Raw genomic sequence first — 21,478 nt, forward strand, 5'->3', positions numbered from 1 at the left:
CGTTTTCATATAGGAAGTTGCCTTTAGTTTAATCAAGGAACCAGTAGTCTGTACAAGCATCATACAAGGTGTTCCATTGTATGGGCTGTAAATAAATCTCAGTATAATGTTAAGTTGGTAAATGTTTTATAAAAGTCACCTTGATGAAATGTGCCTCACCGCTCCAGAGAACATATCATACTTATTCACTGGTTTATTTATAATTATTGTCACGAAGACATGCTGTTGATGGTCTCCTTCTTTTCTTCTGTTATGAACAGAATGTATTTTGAGACTTATTCTGAACATTTCTAGGAGGGAAGAGATCAGAATTTAAAGAGAGATTCATCAGGAAAGGTGTTTTTACCATATGATTGTTGTTGTTTAGTTGCTAAGTCATGTCTCTCTTTTGGGACCCCATGGGCTGTAAGCCCGCCAGACTCCTCTGTCCACGGTATTTCCCAGGCAAGAATGCTGGAGTGGGTTGCCATTTCCTTCTTTAGGGGATCTTCCGACCCAGGGATCGAACCTGAGTCTCTGGTATCTCCTGGGTTGACAGGTGGATTCTTTGCCCCTAAGCCACCAGGGAAACCCTGTAAAGTTATTATTGGTTCCGTTTTCCTTTTCCAGGACAGTGGTCCTGTCCACTGGTCCATCTAAACTGCAGTTTTTAGCTATTACAACATGTAACTTTTTCTTTCTTTCTACTTTTCCTGTTAATAAACTCAAGATGAAAAATCAACCCTCATTCTCCTGTGTGGCTACAGCAGCCAGTAAGCAGAGTATTGCATGTTTATTCAGTTCATGCAACCAATATTAATGAATACTTGACATTTGCTGGTGTCTGGCCCTGTGCCTGGCAGTGGGAAAATTACCCTGGGACTTTGACCTGTCTCATTGATACTAGGTTGCAACTTTGGTTTCTGTTAGGATACATTGAAATTAGCTTCTAGAATGAGAAGTAAAACTCATGATTCAGTTCGGTTTAGTCTCTCAGTCGTGTCTGACTCTTTGCGACCCCATGAATCGCAGCACGCCAAGCTTCCCTGTCCATCACCAACTCCCGGAGTTCACTCAGACTCACGTCCATCAAATCAGTGATGCCATCCAGCCATCTCATCCTCTGTCGTCCCCTTCTCCTCCTGCCCCCAATCCCTCCCAGTATCAGAGTCTTTTCCAATGAGTCAACTCTTCGCATGAGGTGGCCAAAGTATTGGAGTTTCAGCTTCAGCATCATTCCTTCCAAAGAAATCCCAGGGCTGATGTCCTTCAGAATGGACTGGTTGGATCTCCTTGCAGTCCAAGGGACTCTCAAGAGTCTTCTCCAACACCACAGTTCAAAAGCATCAATTCTTTGGCGCTCAGCTTTCTTCACAGTCCAACTCTCACATCCATACGTGACTACTGGAAAAACCATAGCCTTGACTAGACGGACCTTTGTTGGCAAAGTAACGTCTCTGCTTTTGAATGTGCTATCCAGGTTGGTCATAACTTTCCTTCCAGGGAGTAAGCATCTTTTAATTTCATGGCTGCAGTCACCATCTGCAGTGATTTGGGAGCCCCCCCAAAAAAATAAAGTCTGACACTGTTTCCACTGTTTCCCCATCTATTTGCCATGAAGTGATGGGACCAGATGCCATGATCTTCGTTTTCTGAATGTTGAGCTTTAAGCCAACTTTTTCACTCTCCACTTTCACTTTCACCAAGAGGCTCTTTAGTTCCTCACTTTCTGCCATAAGGGTGGTGTCATCAGTGTATCTGAGGTTATTTTCTGGGGTCCAGCCCCAGCTGATCCAGGGTATTCGAAGCGGGGACAGCGTCGGCAAGGATCAGGATACAATAGCTTCAATTAGATATTAATTAGAGATATAAAGAGTAATAGAATGAGGATAGCTCAGTAGGAAAATTCAGTGGAGAAAAGAGGCTGAGTAGCTTGGTTTACGCGGGAGACCAATAAAACTTCAAGACAAGAAGTTTGCACCGCTTACGTATGCCGCAGGCGTCCTTCCGTTCTCCCGAAGGAGAGGAGACACTGAGGCCTCCCCGGTCCGGTCTTAGAAGCTCAGGCAAAGTTAGTAAGCATGGTGGGCTCCGCGCTCCAGATGAAGACTCAGCCAGAGTTTGAGAGAGAGAACAACATGGGGAGACCAGTATTTCGAGGAACTGATCCCAATTCTTTATTTTCCATGGTCTACTTTTATACACTGAGATGTTATTCAAAAGTCACGCGGGATCAGCAGTCCTGACTTTTTTCAAAGTCAGGTGCTTCATACAAATGTATACAGAGGTCTTAGGGGTGTTACATTATCTTCTGGCCAGGGGGCCTGCTGACAATTTATGACCCTCTCCTTGTGACAGCGGTCAGTCAACCAGGACACTTATTTCTCCAGGGGTGATTATTCTTAAAAAAGACTCCACCTTCCAAAGGTACCAGATAAAGTTACATTCCTATAGGGTGAGGGTGTAGTGGGTTTTAGTTAAGGAAAGAATTTACTTAGCCTAGGGTCTAACGTGATTAATATCAAAGGTTAATACTTATTTCTTCTATATATTCATTAATGTGTGTAAGGGCAGGGGATGTGGAGACTTAGCAACAAACATTGGCTCAACAAATGAAAAACCCTTCACCAATACAATTTCTAGTCAGCCCACTATACTTATACTAATGGTTTTCTAACTTTTCTAAGGAGCCTGTTTTTAGAAGGTTTAAAGCATCTCGTGCCTCTCACGATTGGGAGGCTGTGGGCAATCACATGTGGCCGGACAAGCCTGTCAGGCAGGCTAGAGAACCTTCAGAGGAGTTTGTAGGTTAAAACACTCTTGTCACGCCCAGGAGTTTTTATTAACTGGAGCTCTAGGTTAACTCCTTCTCCGAAAGAGGTGGTGGGGGACAGCCCCCCGTAAAGTCAGAGGTATAGGTGGGAGCACAAAGTAGTAAAGCAGGCAGGCTCTGGTTATGGGGGTAGATGCTCGAGGATTTCCAGGGGGACTCCTGAGGCTCGATCCCGCCTTTGCGTATGTCGAGCCTCCTTCCTCATGACCTTTGCCACGGGCCGAGTGCCTCACTCTGACCCCCAACAGTTATTGATATTTCTCCTGGCAATCTTGATTCCAGCTTGTGCTCTTGATTAGAGAAGTATGAATCTATTTGTGGACCATGCTCTCTATAAAGCTTAAGTTTGTATGAGTCTACTGTTTTAGAGGCTTTGGAGGGTTTTTTTGTTGTTGTATTTAGGATTTTAGAATTATTCTTCCCCTACTTCAACCTCATTCTTTCCCTTATCTTCCTCTACTAATGCCTCCATTGTGCTCTATGAATAATCCCGTGTGCACACGCTCCCTAAATCTTAACTAAGTGTGCCTTATTTATCTAAAATCAAACCTCCTGTCCTTGGAGGATGGTACTTCTCCAGCAGGCCCTTTCACAGAAGACCATCCACTTCCCCATTCTAGTCCTTAATACTCAACAAAGTGATGATAGTCAGACGTCATTTAAAAGTTAACTGGCTCCCGGACACATGCTTGCCGTTTCCAGGGATTTATTCATCAGGTTTAGCTTTTCTTTCCTCCAGCTTCCTTCCATCCTCTCCACGGTTTTAGTAACCATGTTGATAATCAGTTCTACACCATGCCAAAGCTCTTTCTAACAAACATACTTGTTTTTGCTGTGCTGGTCTTTCATGCACACTGTCTCCAGTTGCAACAAGTGGGGGCTACTCTTGAGTTGGGGCTTGCGGGCTCAGTTGTCCCACAGCATGTGGGATCTTTCCGGACCAGGGATTGAACCAGTGTCCCTTGCGCTGCAAGGTGGATTCTTACCACTAGAAGCCTAACCACACATTGGGCTGTATCACTCAAGCCAGTCCCGCTTCTAAGACCTCACAGTCTGATGTGTTCCTTGACCGTAATCTTCCATTCCTCTCTTTTCTCACACTCCCTGAGTCTGTTCTCCAGTTCTCATTGACTCTGCCTTCCCCTGAGTCTTTCCTGCCCGTTTTCCGGCACCGCCTTTGGGTGGTGGGTGCATTCCTTACTGGCCTGAGATCTGCCTGGTCTGGCACACCGGCATCACTTGCTGAGTTAACCTTCCTCCTGGCCTGAGGTGGAAGTTACTTTAATTACTCTGCAGATTTTTTCCCAGTACCAGCTTTCTAAGCTTTCCTCATGTGTCTCCAAAATGTGTCAGTGGGGCCTGGCATGAACTTCTTGCTGGAGTCTCAACAGACTCCCACGAGGGTCCACCGGGGTCGCACGCCTCTCCTGTGAGTCTCCTCACCTCTCCTGCCTCTCAGCCCTGCAGCCCCTGCCGCTGCCCCCCTGTCTGACTGACGCCAACAGGGATCAGGGCTGGCTGCTGCAGACGCTCAGGTTTTCTTCCCCTCTCCTTTCTTCTGTACCTTCAGGACTTCTGTATCTTGGAGTATGCCTGTCAAATTGGTAGAAATTAAAAATAATGGTAATATCAAGAGTTGGGGAGGGACTTCCCTCGTGGTCCAGTGGTTAAGACGCCACGCTGCCAGTGCAGGGGACGTGGGCTCGATCCTTGGTCAGGGAACTAAGATCCCACATGCCACGCAGCCAAAAGTAATAATAAAATAGTGTTTAAATTTTCTTTTTTAAATAAATGTCAGTTTTAACAAAAAGAGTTGACGAGAACTTTGTTTTCTAAGGTGTCCATTCAGTGTTGGTGGGGAATATAAATAACCTTTCTGAGGAAACTACCTATAACAATGGCAGCAGTTATTAAAATTAATAGGTATGTATGTTTTGACTTAGGGTCAGAGACTAAAGCGCTCTGTTATCTAATGTATATGTGATCAGAAGCCAGATCCTGAGCTGAGGAAGAGTAGTTACAAAGAGCATTAGTGGGGCAAGGTACAAATTTTGAATAGAGAGTATAGATTAGATAATAGTATTTTTATCATTAAGTTTCTGATATTGATAATTGTCCTGTGGCTATATGAAGGAGCGTTCTTTTTTTTTTTTTTTAAGTATTTGCACATTGAAGGATTTAGGAGCGTGATATCTCCAACTTATTCTCAGTTGGTTCAGGGACATTATGTGCATGTATAAAAACTGAGAGAATACTAAAGCAAATAAGCAAAATGTAAACAATCGATGAATTTGCATAATGGATATATAGGGATTCCTTTTGCTGTTCTTGCAAGTATTTTTTGTAAGTTTGAAATTGTATCAAAATATTTAAAAAATAAAACCCACAGGGAAGGCATTATGGTCTAGGAAAAGCTTTATAAGTCAGGCCCAGATATAATGGACGATCTTCACCAGCCTTCCTTGAGCAAGAATGTAATTCCAAGTTTTGTGCCACTCCTCCTTATGATATAAGCCTGTGGAACAAGATTAGAGAATAATTTTTCCAAACAGCATTATCCAAGTTTATACCTTTGTTTGCTGCGAAGTTTGCTCTTTGTCTCAAGTCATTATAGTATAATGAGAAAGACATATGGATTACATTTATTGTCCTGTGTGTATAATTTCTCACAATTGAACATATGGTGAGATTTGGACTGCACACAGTTGGAGGTTCTACCCTCTGGCAAGAACCTAGAATGTAGCTCTTTGTTGCCAAATTCAGATCCATCTGCTTTAACTGGCAAATGAGTTGAGATGGTAACTGCAGGCAAGGAAGGCCAAGCAGCTTTTGGAGAAGACAGGCCTGAGTCTGGTCCTGCTGCTGCTACTGCTGCTGCGTGGCTTCAGTCGTGTCCGACTCTGTGCGACCCCCGGCCCTGGGACTCTCCAGGCAAGAGCACTGGAGTGGGGTGCCATTGCCTTCTCCGGGGTCCAGTCCTACAAGATAGAAATTGACTTTCTTAAGTTCTGTGTCAGAAGTATGTCAGTGATAATCTTAGCTTGGCACATTCTCAAAAAAGGTTGAAAGTCATTGTTTACTGTGGCCATTGAAAAGCAGTCCTACTACAGACCCCTAGGAATGTCTCCTTTTGAGCACTGTGACATTCTCCTGAGCCCTCCAAAATTTAACCATGAAAAGCATGTAAAATGGAGACATTTTATGACCAAATATATAGAATTATGGGACCCCAAACCTTTTAGATATCTGAAGCACAGAATAAGTGATTTAAGGCTGTTTTTCTCACAGTGATTAGCAATGCCAGTTGTCCAATGGGGCTCTCCCTAACAAATGACAGTAAAAACCATATCGGGGGGAAAAGGGCAGCTCTATGTAGCATTTGAAAACATTCCTGTTTTTAGATGTAAAGAATAGACTTATGGACATGGGGAGAGGGGAGGAGAGGGTGAGATGCATGGAGAGAGTAACATGGAAACTTACGTGACCATGTGTAAAGTAGATAGTCAACAGGAATGTGCTGTATGGCTCAGGAAACTCAATCAGGGGCTCTGCACCAACCTAGAGGGGAGGGAGATGGGAGGGGGCTTCAAAAGGGAGGGGACACATGTAAATCTATGGCTGAGTCATGTTGAGGGTTGACAGAAAACAACAAAATTCTGTGAGGCAATTATCCTTCAATTAAAAAATAAATTTTTTAAAATTACTGTTTTTAGAGTTAGTCTGCCCATGTTCATAATCTTTATTCTTTCACTTAAAAGATTATGCAGCTCTGGGTAATATTTTAACCTCTCTGAGTTTCACTGTTTTCTAGAGATTAACTTACTTTCTCTGGGAATTATACTAGTATTTAATAGCACCAGCTTCATAGCATTGTTTTTGAGCATCAGATTTGTTATCGTATCTAAATAGAACAGGCACAATGAAAGTGCCCAGTATCTCTAGTTGTTACTATGTCATTGTCTGGTCTTAAAAGCAGTGAGCTGTGTTAAGATACACATTTTAAAGGAAGTCAGCCAAAACTCTGTTTTACATCACTTTAGTTCTTATCTGCCAGGAGCCCTTGCCCACTTACCGTGACGAACTGGGGTTACTAAGACTCTGTTTCTACACAAACAGCAGTGGCCAGCAGTGTAGATCGAGCCAGCACCACTTAGTCCATTTTCATTGTTTGTCCACAGAGGCAAAAAGCCTCAGGAATATCAGTAAAAACTGAACATTCTCATGCTGTTTGTTCCCATAAAGAGGATAAAAACTGTCAGCATTGGCTTAAACAAAAACCAGCCGTCATGCTTGCAGTTCGTTGTGGAAGAAATTGGCAGACACCTGAGAAATCTAATTTCTAGAGTTCTAATGAATGCATAATTTTGAAAGGAAAGTTATTCAAGGTAGATAAGTTGGCATGGACCAAGGCCCACCAGGCAGAGTAGATCTTAAACAACTCTGATAGTAGACACTTTCCACTCAGGTGCTTTATTCCATCTGAGCTTTTCAGTACTTTTTTTTTTTTTTTTATGGAGGAATGTAATTTATGCCCAGTTGGCAAGGGGTGGGAGTGGAGGAGGGGAATGGGGGCTCCTTGAGTTATAAAGCTGAGAAGAATCTTCCTCTCAGATGTCAGTAACAATTTGGGTTTTCATGATATCTCTGACTGTATTCCCACCACTGCTGACTCTCCCAGAGTCTGCCTGCATTCCTGATTCCATTGTTCTAAGAGAATAAAAACTTTATAATTCAATTCAATTTAATAATAATCTTTGTAGTCTTTTCTAAAGTTTGTTTTATATGTTGTCTCACTGCCTGGCTAAGCTGTTTTTAGTCTCAAGAGCAAGCGTCAGCATTCCCCTCTCCAGAGTTGCTGGCTCTCTGGATAAACACAGAGGTATAAAGACACCAGAGTGCAGTTCCAGCACACCCTCAGAAGTCAGAGATCCTGTTGACAATGAAAACCCATGCTCCACTTCACTTTCGTAAGCTCTGAGCCTCATCAGTCCAATTCCAAGTACAAGAAGCTCCAGGACAGCTAATGCCAAGCAAGGCTAGAAGTCAGGGATGAGCGATCTGAATGCTCAGAAGCAGTGGTGCTGGGTGTCTGCACTGTGACGATGAGGTGTTTGTTGCTGGTGAGCTGGGGGACACGCCTCTCAGATGTGTCCCTTGTGCTGGCAGTCCATATTTTGGTTTGTTTATAAATAAACTTGATTGGCGTGTTTCCATTCAGATTTATAATGCTGTCTTAAGAGTGATGTTCTGAGAACTGTTTTGGCTTGTAACTCCTTGTAGAATCTAATAAAATCTGTGGCCCCTCCCTCCTCAGTAGAATGCACAAACGCTTACATATACTTGAAAAAATTGTGCATAATTTCAAGGAATTTACATGGAGCCTCCTCTTAATGATCTGAAATTTGCCTTTCTCTTCGGCAACCCACTCCAGTATTCTTGCCTGGAGAATGCTATTGGACAGAGGAGGCTGGCAGGCTACACTCCATGGAGTTGCAAGAGTCTGACATGATGGGGTGACTAAGCCACCACCTTCCTGAAAGGATTCCAGAAGGGCTCTCTCAAGTCGGTATGAATCTCACACTGTTTGTGATAATATATGGTAAGCCATAGAGTAACCACTAAGAAAATAACTTAAAAATGTTTACTTAATGAAAAAGAAGTAAGGAGGAATAGAGGAACAAAGATATAAAATATATAGAAAATAAAAAAGTAAAATAGCAGATGTAAGAAGAACAATACAAAAAAGATCTTAATGACCCAGGTAACCATGATGGTGTGATCAGTCACCTAGAGCCAGACATCCTGGAGTGCAAAGTCAAGTGGGCCTTAGGAAGCATCACTCTGAACAAAGCTTAATGGAGGTGATGGAATTCCAGCTGAGCTATTTTAAATTCTAAAAGATGATGCTGTTTAAGTGCTGCACTCAACATTTCAGCAGATTTGGAAAACTCAGCAGTGGCCACAGGACTGGAAAATGTGAGTTTTCATTCCAATCTCAAAGAAGTGAAAGTGAAGTTGCTCAGTCGTGTCCGACTCTTTGCGACCCCGTGGACTGTAGCCCACCAGGCTCTTCCGTCCATGGGATTCTCCAGGCAAGAATACTGGAATGGGTTGCCACTTCCTTGTCCAAATCCCAGAGAAAGGCAATGCCAAAGAATGTTCAAACTACCACACAATTGCACTCATCTTATAGCCTAGCAAAGTAATGCTCAAAATTGTCCAAACTAGACTTCAACAGTACGTGAACCGAGAACTTCCAGATGTTCAAGCTGGATTCAGAAAAGGCAGAGGAACCAGAGATCAAACTGCCAACATCCACTGGATCATCAAAAAAGAAAGAGAATTCCAGAAAAACATTTATTTCTGCTTCATTGACTATGCTAATGCCTTTGACTGTGTGGATCACAACAAACTGTGGCAAATCCTTCAAGAGATGGGAAATACCAGACCACCTTGCCTGCCTCCTGAGAAACCTGTGTGCATGTCAAGAAGCATCAGTTAGAATTGGATATGGAACAATGGACTGGTTCCAAATCGGAAAAGGAGTACATCAAGGCTGTATATTGTCACCCTGTTTTTTTAAATTACATGCAGAGTACATCATGCGAAGTGCTGGGCTGGATAAAGTAGAAGCTGAAATCACGATTGCCAGGAGAAATACCAATAACCTCAGATATGCAGATGACACCACCCTTATGGCAGAAAGCACAAAGGAACTAAGCCTCTTGTTGAAAGTGAAAGAGGAGAGTGAAAAAGCCGGCCTTAAAACTCAGCATTCAAAAAACTAAGATCATGGCATCTGGTCCCATCATTTCATGGCAAATAGATGGGGAAACAATGGCAATGGTGAGAGACTTTTATTTTCTTGGGCTTCAAAATCACTGCAGATGGTGACTGCAGCCATGAAATTAAAAGAAGCTTGATCCTTGGAAGAAAAGCTATGACAAACCTAGAGAACATGTTAAGAAGCAGAGATATTACTTTGCCAACAAAGGTCAAAGCTATGGTTCTTCCAGTGAAAGTGAAGTGAAAGCCGCTCAGTCGTGTCCAACTCTTTGTGACCCTATGGACTGTATAGTCCATGGACTTCTTCAGGCCAGAATACTGGAGCGGGTAGCCATTCCCTTCTCCAGGGGATCTTCCCAACCCAGGGATTGAACCCAGGTCTCCTGAATCACGGTGGGATTCTTTACCAGCTGAGCCACAAGGGAAGCCCTCGTGGCTCATACTGGCTTTTCCGGTAGTCACGTATGGATGTGAGAGCTAGACCATAAAGAATGCTGAGTGTCGAAGAATTGATGCATTTGAACTGTGATATTGGAGAAGACTCTTGAGAGTCCCTTGGACTGCAAGGAGATCAAACCAGTCAGTGCTAAAGTTAATCGATCCTGAATACTCATTGGAAGAATTGATGATGAAGTTGAAGCTCCAGTACTTTGGCCTCTTGATGCAAAGAGCCAACTCATTAGAAAAGACCCTGATGGTGGGCAAGATTGAAGGCAGGAGGAGAAGGGGATGACAGAGGATGAGATGGTTGGATGGCATCACCAATTCGATGGACATGAGTTTGGGTAAACTCCGGGAGTTGGTGAAGGGCAGTGAAGCCTGGCATGCTGCAGTCCATGGAGTTGCAAAGACTGAGTGGACATGACTGAGTGAATGAACAACAACATCAAATCCAATTGTACCAGTAATAACATTCAATGTGAATGGATTAATAGGTACAGTCAAAAGACAAGAGACTGTCAGATGAGGGGAAAGATCCAACCATACAGTGTTTATAGTGGATACACAGTAGATTCAGAGGTGTGTTGTTGTTCGACTGCTCAGTTGTGTGCAACTCTTTGTGACCCCATGGACTGCAGCACGCCAGGTTTCCCTGTCCTTCACCATCTCCTGGAGTCTATTCAAACTCGTGTCCATGGAGTCGGTGATAGCATTCAACCATCTCATCCTATGTTGTCCCCTTCTCCTCCTGCCTTCAGTCTCTCCCGTAGCTCCGCATGTGGAGCTTCCGATTCAGAGGTATAAATAGGTTAAAAAAAAAAAGGATGGGAAAAGGTAAGTCATGCAAACAGCAACCACAAGAAAGCAGGAGTGGCTGTGCTAATAACAGACAAAATATACTTAACAAAAAAGTGTTAGTAAAAATAAAAAAGGGTCACTTCACAGCGATAGAAGGTCCTATGTTTATGGATTGAAGGCCTTTATATTATTAAGATAGCAGTACTCCCCAAATAGATCTGTAGATTTAGCAAACCTCTCTCAAAATCCCAGCTTATTTTCTTAGGAAAACTGACAGTCGTTCTAAAATTTATATGGAAAAATTAAGGAACCTTAGAATAGCTAAAACAGTTTTGAAAAGGAAGAATTAAATTCCAAGACTAACACTTTTAAAACTTGCTACAAAGCTACAATAATCAAGAAAGTGTGGCACTGGAATAAAGATAGACATAGAAATAATAGAATAGAATTGAGAGTCTAGAAATAAATCCTCACATTTATGGTCAATCAATTTTTTGACTAGGATGCCAGTGAGTAAAGAACAGTCTTTTAAACTAATGGCGCTGGGACAGCTGGGTAACCATATGCAAACATATTTCATGTGTTCCACACAGTAAGCTGTAGAAAGATACTAAATAATGTTTTTATCCAGAAAAATGCAAATTAAAACCATCGTGACACACCATGACACACCAGACCTACCATAACTCACAGCATATACAAAACATAACTTAAAATGGGTCAAAGGTGAAAAGTAAGAACTAAGCCTGTAAGTCTCTTAGGGGAAAACATAGGGGTACATTTTTTGACATTGGTTTTGGCAGTGATTTCTTAAATGTGACATCAAAAGCAAAAGCAGCTAAAGAAAAACAGATAAATTGGGATTTCTGGGAGGGAGTGTGTAAAAATATTTTAAATTTGAATCTATAATGATGATTGTACAAGTCTTCATATGTGAAAAACCATTGAATCTTACACTTCAAACTGGTGGACTTCACAGTATGTGAATTATACTTTAATCAAAATAGAAAAAACCAAAAGGGGCAAGACAAAAAACCCTTAATAAATGTTTCACAAAAGAAGATATAGAAATATCCAGTAAGCCATGGAAAGATACTAAATAATGTTGTCACTCAGGAAAATGCAAATTAAAATCATAATGACACACCACTACCCACCAAACAGACCTACTAGAATTATACCTACTGAGGGTACCGGATGCTGATCTTATTAGAGACTCATGCTAAGCTCACGTCCCTGCCGTAGATGAGGGCATCTGTCCTGTAGCGGGAGTCCAGACGGCAGAGCTCCTGCTGTTGTAGCAACCCTCGTGTCCCTCACGTCCCTCACGTCCCTCACGTCCCTCACGTCCCTCGCGTCCCTCGCGTCCCTCACGTCCCTCACGTCCCTCGCGTCCCTCGCGTCCCTCACGTCCCTGCCGTAGATGAGGGCATCTGTCCTGTAGCAGGAGTCCAGACGGCAGAGCTCCTGCTGTTGTAGTCCTTTGGCTGCTTCTCTATCTGCCTTCCCGGTGTTGGAGCCTGGACCACCGGATAGAGTTGGTGGTTCACCTGATACCATGTGCAGCCCTGTGCCTGCAAATGAGGCATATGTTATGAATGTCAGGTCTGCTCCTTGGGCCGTTGGCCTGTTCTACAAGTAGGAAAGCTACTTAATGTTGTTTTAGGTTTGTCTTCTTAGACCTGTAGTTAATTTTTCTTAGTCTCCCCAGTAAATGAAAGTAAAACACTTTTTTTGTGCTCTGAGCAACAGTAATCTCTGGTGGTTCTGATTCCCGTTTTATTAAGAACTGGCACCGAGAGAGGCTTCATTTGCTCAGGTCAGGACACAGTGGAGCCATTGTCTATGTGTCAGCCACTTGCTTGTCTGACTCTGTGACCTAGTTCAAGTCTCTTGATTATAAAGCCTAAGTTCTTTGGATTATATCAAGTTGCCTCAAAGACAGGAGTACATTGGATTTTTTTTTCCCCACAACCCACTTGCCTTTGAGTTTCAGAGTGATGTTTTCAGACTCCAGTATTTATTCCAGTATAAAGGATTTGTGTTCAGTTCATAAAGCACTAAGCATGTGTTGAGTGCATACTGCATGGAAGCACTTGTTGGATTTTTTAAGATGAAAATGTTGATCGTGACTTTAAAAGGCTCAGAACGTAGCAGAGAAAGAAAGTGTGCAGATATTTTCAGTGCAGCAAGATAATGGATGTGGTGTAAGTCTAAATAAGTACAGTGGGTAACATAGGAGGGACTAATCCACTCTGCTGGAGTGGTGATTGAAGAGAGAATTGAATAGGACATTCAGGGGTGCATGGGAGTCTGTCATTCAGTCAGCTGACCTGTGAACGCCTGCTTCTGGGCCATGAGAAACTGTGGCAGCCAGGTTAACTAAGTAACTGCTTAAAGGCAGAAAGTATTCATTGTTAGTTTGCAGGAGTGCTGTGTTCCTTTACACCTTTTTAATAATTAGTTTTGTGTTAGGATATAATTAAGTGCAGAAATCCAGAAGTATCTGGCAAAATGCAGAAGTCTTAGAAGGGCAGTGCTTTTTGCTCTCTTGTGCTTTGTAAAATACGTTGCAACCCAACTAGCTTTTAGAGCTCTTTCATTCTGTGGAATCTGCTGTTTGGAATTTAAATGAGCAAGATAAAAATCTGTGAGTTTGTGAAGATTTTCCTTTGGTCTTTGATCAGATTGTGGTAAACGTGACAGATGACTATCCCCGGGATGTGTGCTTTCTCAGGCGTGTCTTTTCGCATTCGTGACCCCCGCCTGCGACTGTTTCCTAGGTGTGCGTTGCTTCTCACACACAAGTGCTGTCTGTGGAAGTCATGGTCAGTTGCTGATCAAACTATTAGCAGTTTATCAGTAAGTGTCGTCTTAGAGCCAATTATGGACTCTGTTGCGGCTTATTATTATTCAGCTATTATTCAGCTCCTTATTTATTTTTCGCTGTAGCTTTTTTGTCTCTTATTTCATTATTCCTCGCGGGATAAAAAGGGCAAATTGAAAGGGAAATGCACCTCTTTTCATTTCAGGTTTTCATTCAGCTGTGTTCTCCTGCTTTTACTTTTGAGTTACATGGCTCAATAAGAAGATTACCTGCTACTTAATACACAGTTTTGGAAGGACTTTCCAGACAATTCTGAAAAACAGGGAATCGGCTTAAAAAAAGTGACTGGCCATTACTACAGAGCAATGGCTGGGATTTCTGTTTGCTTTGTTTTACTCCATTCGTTTTACTTTGGTTACTGTAGTGGTTGGTGATTTGGTACCTCACAGCAAGTTAAGGTTGTATGGTGATGGCACAGGTTTCTGATTTGCTGCATTTGGGAAAACTGTTCAAATATATGCAGATTTCACATAATAGTTTTAATAGCAGTATTCTGTGCTAATTCATTTGATTGCATTTTAGGGTAGTCATTAACTTATAAAACTGTATTTATATAAATTTAGTAATATTTTCTATATGAAACTATATACTAAGGATTCTGCAAAAATAATATATTAAAATTAGTGCCTTATGGTTAATCCAAAGTGATTAAAAGGAAATACTTCCTTTAGTTTATGAATACAAGTCAAAGACAGAAAAACTATATTTCGTTTTTAGATTATATAAATGGTGGAGAGCTTTTTACTCATCTTTCTCAGAGGGAGCGTTTCACAGAGCGCGAGGTGCAGATCTATGTCGGAGAGATCGTGCTTGCCCTCGGACACCTCCACAAGGTAAGACGCTCCGCTTCCGGGGTTTGTCTTTTGAAAACTCTGTTAACAGGTGATGATGGAATGAAGAGAGCTAACGTGTTGATGTGTCGTTGTCTTAGTGGAGGTGGTGGAGGCATTTTACAGACCACAAGCAGTGTTTCAGTTTCAGCCTTCCCTCTTTAAAAGTCTTTCTTTCCTTTTGTAGTTCCCGGGATGCAGATTAAAAAAGTAGAACCTGAGCACTTTTTTTTTTGGTTTTGTTCATGAAAAATCCTAATGCTTATTACACAGTATCATTAGAATTAAAAAAAAACAAATTATTCTTAAAGTAACCTTTAAGATGAAACCACAAGTCATAATATGTACTTCCTTAATTGTGACTTACTCCACTGCAGACTCTGCCTGTATTTCTTCAAGGTATGTTTCCCTGTTAGCTTGAGATAATTGAAAGAAGCACTTACCTACAGACCCAGCCATCCCCCTGCCAACTCTGGCTCTCTTTTCAGTTTATTTTGCCCCAAGGTCCTCTCTTGCTCCCCTCCATCCCTCCCGCTCCATGACCTTCATTGACATGAGCTCAGTTACTAAAAACTTTAAGTGGTATTCATGTATGTATGTGATGCTGTTTGAATTCTGTAAAATCAGCTTAAACTTAAAAAAAATATTATTTCAGATACTGTTAATCTTGATCCAAGATATTTTGACTAAAAACTTTTTAATGAGGACACATTATTGTAGAAGCAAACAGTCATTATGTGGATTAGGTTTGTGTGTTGCCTAAGAAATAGAAAGTGCTAGAATATTTTTTATAATTGTGTGAGACCACAAGGAGCATGACCCGAATCACTACATTTGGATAATATGAGTACGTCATAAAGTCACTATTTTTCTTTGTTATATGTTCATGTTCTAAACTAGATTACAGATAAAAAGAGATGAAAGAGCTGAGTATACAGCACAAAAAAGAATGGAGAGAAATGAGGGGAAAAGATGAAACTTTTAAAAGGGCAGGGAGATTGGGATTGCAGCATGGAAGCAATGGATAGGAGAGGCTGTGAGGAAAGATTAGAAGATACGGGAAGGAAAGGATGAAGAGATGGGTGAGTCTGGGCCAGACAGAAGCATAACCGGGCAGGGAGGTGGGGACAGGGTCGGAACAGGAGGCCTAAGGGGAGTGAAGGAAAGGGAGATGAACAGGAAGGGAAGTGAAAGTGGCTCTGGGGCGCAGGGCTGCAGGGCCATAAAGCAAGGGGAGCCTCAGGTGGGTGCTTAAGTGCTTAACTGAAGTGTGGGGAGAGGCATCCGTGTTCCTTCTGATAGAATCCATGGTGTGGAGGTGAGCTTTATGCCTTTAGTTATTTTTGTGGGATGTATATACACACACACATGTTACTGTGTGTGTGTGTGTGTATATATATATATGTGTGTGTATATATATATATATATATAAAATACATGCATCAGATTGGGCCTAGTAATAGGCTGAAAAGCTTTGTTTTATGCTTAGAGGAATCAGATGTAATTTTTATAACATAAAAATGATGGTGGAAATCACCATAAATATAAATGTAAATACAAAATGCAAAGCTCCAACAAATAAACTAGTAAATTCAGCTTTTAATTTGTATGAAAACTGTTAATTCTGTTTATTAAAGGGAAAATCCACCAACTTTCATTATTATTAAAACAGGGTAATCAGAAACAGAGAGGTAGAGAATATGATGATACCAGATATAAAGGTAATTAATATGGAAAGTGTATACAGATTAGATCTTCGTTCAGTTTCTCTTAATCTTACCTTGTAAAAAGAGAAATACAAAGAAATATAGCACAAAGCCAGAAATGTTAATTTTGGTATGTCTACTAACACTGATTTCTCAGGAGTGACAAAAACGGGGAGTTTACTTGGAACTGATGTGGTAAAGCAGGTGGTAAATGACTTATTCCTAAAATCTTTTCCAAAGAGGTAGGTTGGAAAAAAAAAAGTCATACTGGTTGTTAGGTGCTTGTGGGCTTCAAGTCAAATATCTCTTCAGCAGACAGTGCATTCACAATAAATAGTCATGTTTTACAATAGCGGGGGGGAAAGGGTTCTTGAAAGAAAATGCCTAGTGTTTTTCCTTGTATAATCTTTTGATTTTAAGAAAGTATCAAGAAGTATCTTCTTTTTCATATACTTAGTGTTGATGAAAGCACACAGTCTTAGGTTTGCTAATGCTCAGTAGAGCATTAAAAACATTTTAAAAGTTTAAAAAGTTTAAAAACATTTAATCCAGGCTGACATAACATGAAACGTGGAGTTCATGTGTGTCAGGTACTGCTTGTATAACTTGGGTAGATTTATTTATTTCATATAATTAAGATGTTTTACAATAAAACTTATATACAAAACAAAATAGAGGGATAGTTAGAAAAGTACAGTGTAATTATAGGTGCTCTATGGGAAGAAAAAAAAGGCCAGTGCAGGAACTGGTTAACCAGGAAGGCCTTCTGAAGCCGTTAAGAAATGATAGACATGAATTGGCTAAGAAAGCCCCTGAAGATCCTCTGGAGGGAGGATGAAATCCATCACGAAGAGTAACCCAGGAAGGAGCAGTCGTCAAAGTAGACCCCAGAGAAGCTAGTCCGGCAGAAGTGTTCCCTCGTTACGGGCAACGTGGGTCCAGAGGCCCAAGGAGCCCAGCAGATGAGCAAGGAGATGGAGGAACTTAGATCTGCTCTGCCTGTGACAAGAGTCATCACAGCACCCTGAGCGGGGGAATGCCTTTTTTGGTTTGTTTTCAAGGTTCATAATAAAGACTTTCCTAGTTTATTTTTTGAAAATTGGTATTTTAAAATGCATCTTTGTTTGTTTTTACAGTTGGGGATTATATACCGTGACATTAAGCTTGAGAATATCCTGCTCGATTCTAATGGCCACGTGACGCTGACAGATTTCGGTCTGAGTAAGGAGTTTGTGGCTGACAGAGTGAGTATCTGTTTTACCTTGAAGTCAGTAAAGCGGGATGTAAACAATGATGAAAATTGGCTGTAGAAGGAGCATTTAATGGGATAGTAATAAACAAATTGTGGACTTTTGTACAAGTTTGCCCAGAGGAACATTTTGATATGAATGACTGTAAGGTTTTTAGTTTGAAATTACCGTGGAAGCATCCTGTTAGAAGTAACCCTTTCATGGATGTATTAGAATTACAAAACCAAATTACATATTTAACTTTCTCCATAAAATATGACTGAAATTTTTAAATAACGCTTTGGGCCTTTTAGGAGAATCATAGCTTAGATAATAGCCAATGAAAAATTACAAAACGGGGACTTTCTTGGTGGTCCAGTTGTTAAGACTCCTGCTTCCAGTGCAGGGGATGCAGTTTGATCCCTGTTTTGGGAACTGAGAGGCGCATGCCCACGCTGTGGCCAAAACAGAGAATTACAGAACAAAGCACACATGGTTTACATACAAAGTGGGGCCTGTCTTACGGCCCTTTAAGCTCATTTGACAAAAATAGCAAGGATCTACTTACTAGACCTAAGCTTTTAATAAACTTGCTGGGATGTTTTGCTCATACAAATTAAAATGTAATAACTGATGGACAGATTTTAAATACGGAGGACTCTGCATTGTCAGTATTGATTAAAACATCACAGATTATTTAATAACATTTAAAATTATGCATTTTTAGTTGTAATTAAATACTATTTATGTAGCAATTATAAATTAAAAGTACGTTTTATACTACTAGTCTTTCAAGAGAGCTAAGTAAACTTGAATGCCAGTTCTTGTCTGTCCAAGAAACTTTGTTATAATATACGCAATTATAGTAAAATTTTTGTAGTAAAGGACTTTGTGTTGTGAAACACATTCTTGGATTCTAGATTAGGTGTATCCATTTCTGATTGTTTACTTTTTAGAATATTTCCAAAACAGTCTTAGGTGAATTAGATAAGTACTAAAAGTATGAAAATAAAGGATCCCAGTTTTTTTTTTAATCATATCTATCTCATTCAATCACTTATGAATAAAGTTTTCTTGACCTCCTCTACTATGCTAGGTATTGGATAATACAGTGACAGATTAAGGGGAAATGGTCTCTACCTTCATGAACCTGAGGATATAACAATATATTCGTTACCTTTGATAGGAAAATCATAGTTATAAAGCAGATGAGATGAACTTTTGAGGAATTTACTTCAAAGTTTGGTTTTTCAAATTTTTCTTCTTTGTTTAAAATTTTAGAAGCAACTTAAAAAATGTGACGGATGAAATATGTTCATGGTTGTTTCCTCACTAAACCCTGCTGCTGCTGCTAAGTCGCTTCAGTCGTGTCCGACTCTGTGCGACCCCATAGACGGCAGCCCACCAGGCTCCCCTACAAGTAAAAGAAAAGGAGTGAAATGGGCGTGCATGCAGAAAGGAGAGAGGATCACTGAAACGAAAACCTGACGATCAGTGGTGCTTTCAGGGAAAGGTCTGACTCAAAAGGGGGAAATCTTGGGGGAAACAAACCAAGAACCTCAGTTAAGTCCTGTTAGGAGGCCAGAAGGGGGAGTTCTAAACAAAGACCAAGGGGAAGGAGGAGATGCGTCTGTTTTCTTAGCAAGAACTCAGCCAGTGAAAGGCTCGTGATCCAGCCAGTGAAAAGCTATGGACACTGGGTTCTCCATAGCCCTCAAAACTGCCTTTTCCCTCAATGAACACGGTCTGTTCTACACTCTCCCTGAGGATTTTCTTGTGGCTCACTATAGATGTGGATCCCAAATTGCAATTCTTTGTTGATTCCCAATAAACCCTCTTTTGTAGAAGAAAAAAATGTGGGAGGAGGAGGGAGGAAAACAGCAATCAGATTCTGGGAAGTGGACGGCAGAAACACTAGTCGTCATCAGTTTCCACCCCTGAAGCATCTGAGTCCTAAGCCAATGACAAGGAGAAGCCCCAAAGCAGGCCGATCTGCACCTCTAACCCCCAGAAGGGCTCAGGGGTTAGTCCTCATCACAGGCGTGCAGGACACAAGAGGATCTACTGTAAGAAACAGATACCTCCCCTCCAAGACCCCGTGTCTGCACTACTGCACAGAAAGCCTTGCCCTCCTGACCCTCGTGGAGAGCTGCGAAGGCTGAATGGGCAGACCGTGGACTCGGGGACAAGGGCCACGGGGGAGGGCGAGGACACCGGCGACTCCAGGAGGCAGCTGGAGGACGGACCCTCACCGTGGGACTGCTGTGGCCTCTGCTGCCCCCGCACTCTGAGACAAGAGTGGGCAGGACCCCTCTCTGAGAACAGCAGTCTGCAGGTGCTGGAGCCTGGGGTTCTGCCCGTGAGGTGGTCCGGCCAGACCTCCCGAGTGACACCTGAGGCTTGACCACAGCCTCGGCCACAGAAGCATGTTCCAGACGGTGTCGCACTTTGTCTTTCTGTTTTGGTTTCAGTGTTTGTCTTAGTTTGCTCTGTCCTACCGTATATTCAGAAACATTCTGAGAAGGGCTCTGGTGACTTCAGTAGACCAGCAGAGGATCCTGGCATGTGAAGATGGAGGACCCCCCTCTCCCCCCACAGAGAGATCTGGTGATCACTCTTTCCTCTCTTCGTGGAACCGTTCATGTATTTACTCATTGACTCCATCTATTTGTTGAGAGCCTTCTATCTGCTAGTCTTCAGGCTAGGTTCTGGTGATACAACGATGAAAGTGAATCCTGTGTTTCTGGACATGTGCTTCTGTGCTTCTGGTCATTTGGCAGATGGCAGAAACAGACTTTGGCCCTTTTTGTTAGAAACCAAAGCAAAAATAAATAAAAATCAAGCATGATCAGAGTTACTGGGCTTTAATACAGATGAGTCAGAGCTGCTGAGTAACTGAATCAGCTGTGTCACTTTTCACAAGGGAGGCTATGTTTTTTGCTGGACGTGTCAACAGCTACTCCTCAAGGAAATGAAGGGAATTCTTACTGGATGTCAGTGTTTGAAGCTTTGGTTGTTTAGGTCCAAAAATGAAATAATGGGATTCAGTCTGAAGTGGAGAAGTAATTTATGGATTCTCTGGTTATTCACCGAATGCAGCCTAGCTGCATTTTGTGTAGTTATGTGTTATTGTCTTTTTCCCTCAGACGACCAGCTTACTCTTGCTCTTAGCCGAAGAGGACGATACGACTCTGCTAGGCTTTAGGTTTAATTCTCAGGGCTCAAGGAGGAAGCTTCTTTTTCTGAGTCCCCGAAACCTCAATCGCATGAGCCTATTAAAACTGCATGTAATTCCCCTGTGTTCTCCAGATTCCACCTGCATCTGCCCAGCAGGGTTCCCTGTCTGGGCCTTTTACGGTGCGCCAACATTCCCATCCAGCGCTTTCTGTTCAGTTAGCTAGCGTTCCTTTTTGCTCTCATGTGTCAGCCTGACGTGTCAAAGTGCCATCTTTCTTGGAGTGAGCTGCTGTTTTGCGTGTTCCTCTGCTACCTCCTTGGTTTTCAGCATAAGCTTCACTTTGAAGGGTTTCCTCCTTGGTTGCCAGTTTACAGAGAGAGGTTATGCATCTTTGTCTCTGACTGACCCCTCTCCTTTTCTCCCTTTTTCTTCTTCCACTTGGATGGTTCCCATCACCATTTAAGCCTAGTCTCTCCTGTCTTAAGTTTTTTAAAAGGGAGAGGACTGAGTGGCAAATGGCGAACAGTCCCAGAATCACACATTCCCTTTCAGCTCTGGTCTTGTGTTTTCCTTTGTCAGTATTTGTACAAACGCCTGCCTGTCACTCACTCCCTACTCCAGTGTGACTCGCACCTCCCACCGGTTGACTGAGCCTGTTCTTGCCTCGGCCGGTGCTGACCTCCATTCTGGGTATTGTCAAGTCCTCAGCTGACTTGACTGCCTGGTGGTGTGGAGCTGGACATCGCCTCTCAGCCTGGCTGCTGCGACCCCGCGCTCCCCGCCTTGCTTCCTCAGTATACATGACCTGCTG

At 42.1% G+C, this 21,478-nt stretch overlaps 1 protein-coding gene across 6 annotated transcripts in view; it reads left to right on the top strand.

Annotated features, from left to right (window-relative positions):
- The window catches only part of RPS6KA5 (ribosomal protein S6 kinase A5), a 195,892-nt gene that overhangs the window by 93,955 nt on the left and 80,459 nt on the right, over positions 1 to 21,478 (top strand). For 5 of the 6 annotated variants that reach the window (XM_044924608.2, XM_025295082.3, XM_025295079.3 and 2 more), the window contains exons 4-5: positions 14,442 to 14,557; positions 17,397 to 17,504. The exons of the other annotated variant lie outside the window; for it this stretch is intronic. In XM_044924608.2, coding sequence (XP_044780543.2) covers positions 14,442 to 14,557; positions 17,397 to 17,504 — 224 coding nt within the window. The remainder of the gene's footprint in view (positions 1 to 14,441; positions 14,558 to 17,396; positions 17,505 to 21,478) is intronic. 6 annotated transcript variants of the gene reach the window in all.

This window comes from Bubalus bubalis, chromosome 11 (genome assembly GCF_019923935.1).
Source record: "Bubalus bubalis isolate 160015118507 breed Murrah chromosome 11, NDDB_SH_1, whole genome shotgun sequence".
Classification (NCBI taxonomy): Eukaryota; Metazoa; Chordata; class Mammalia; order Artiodactyla; family Bovidae; genus Bubalus; species Bubalus bubalis.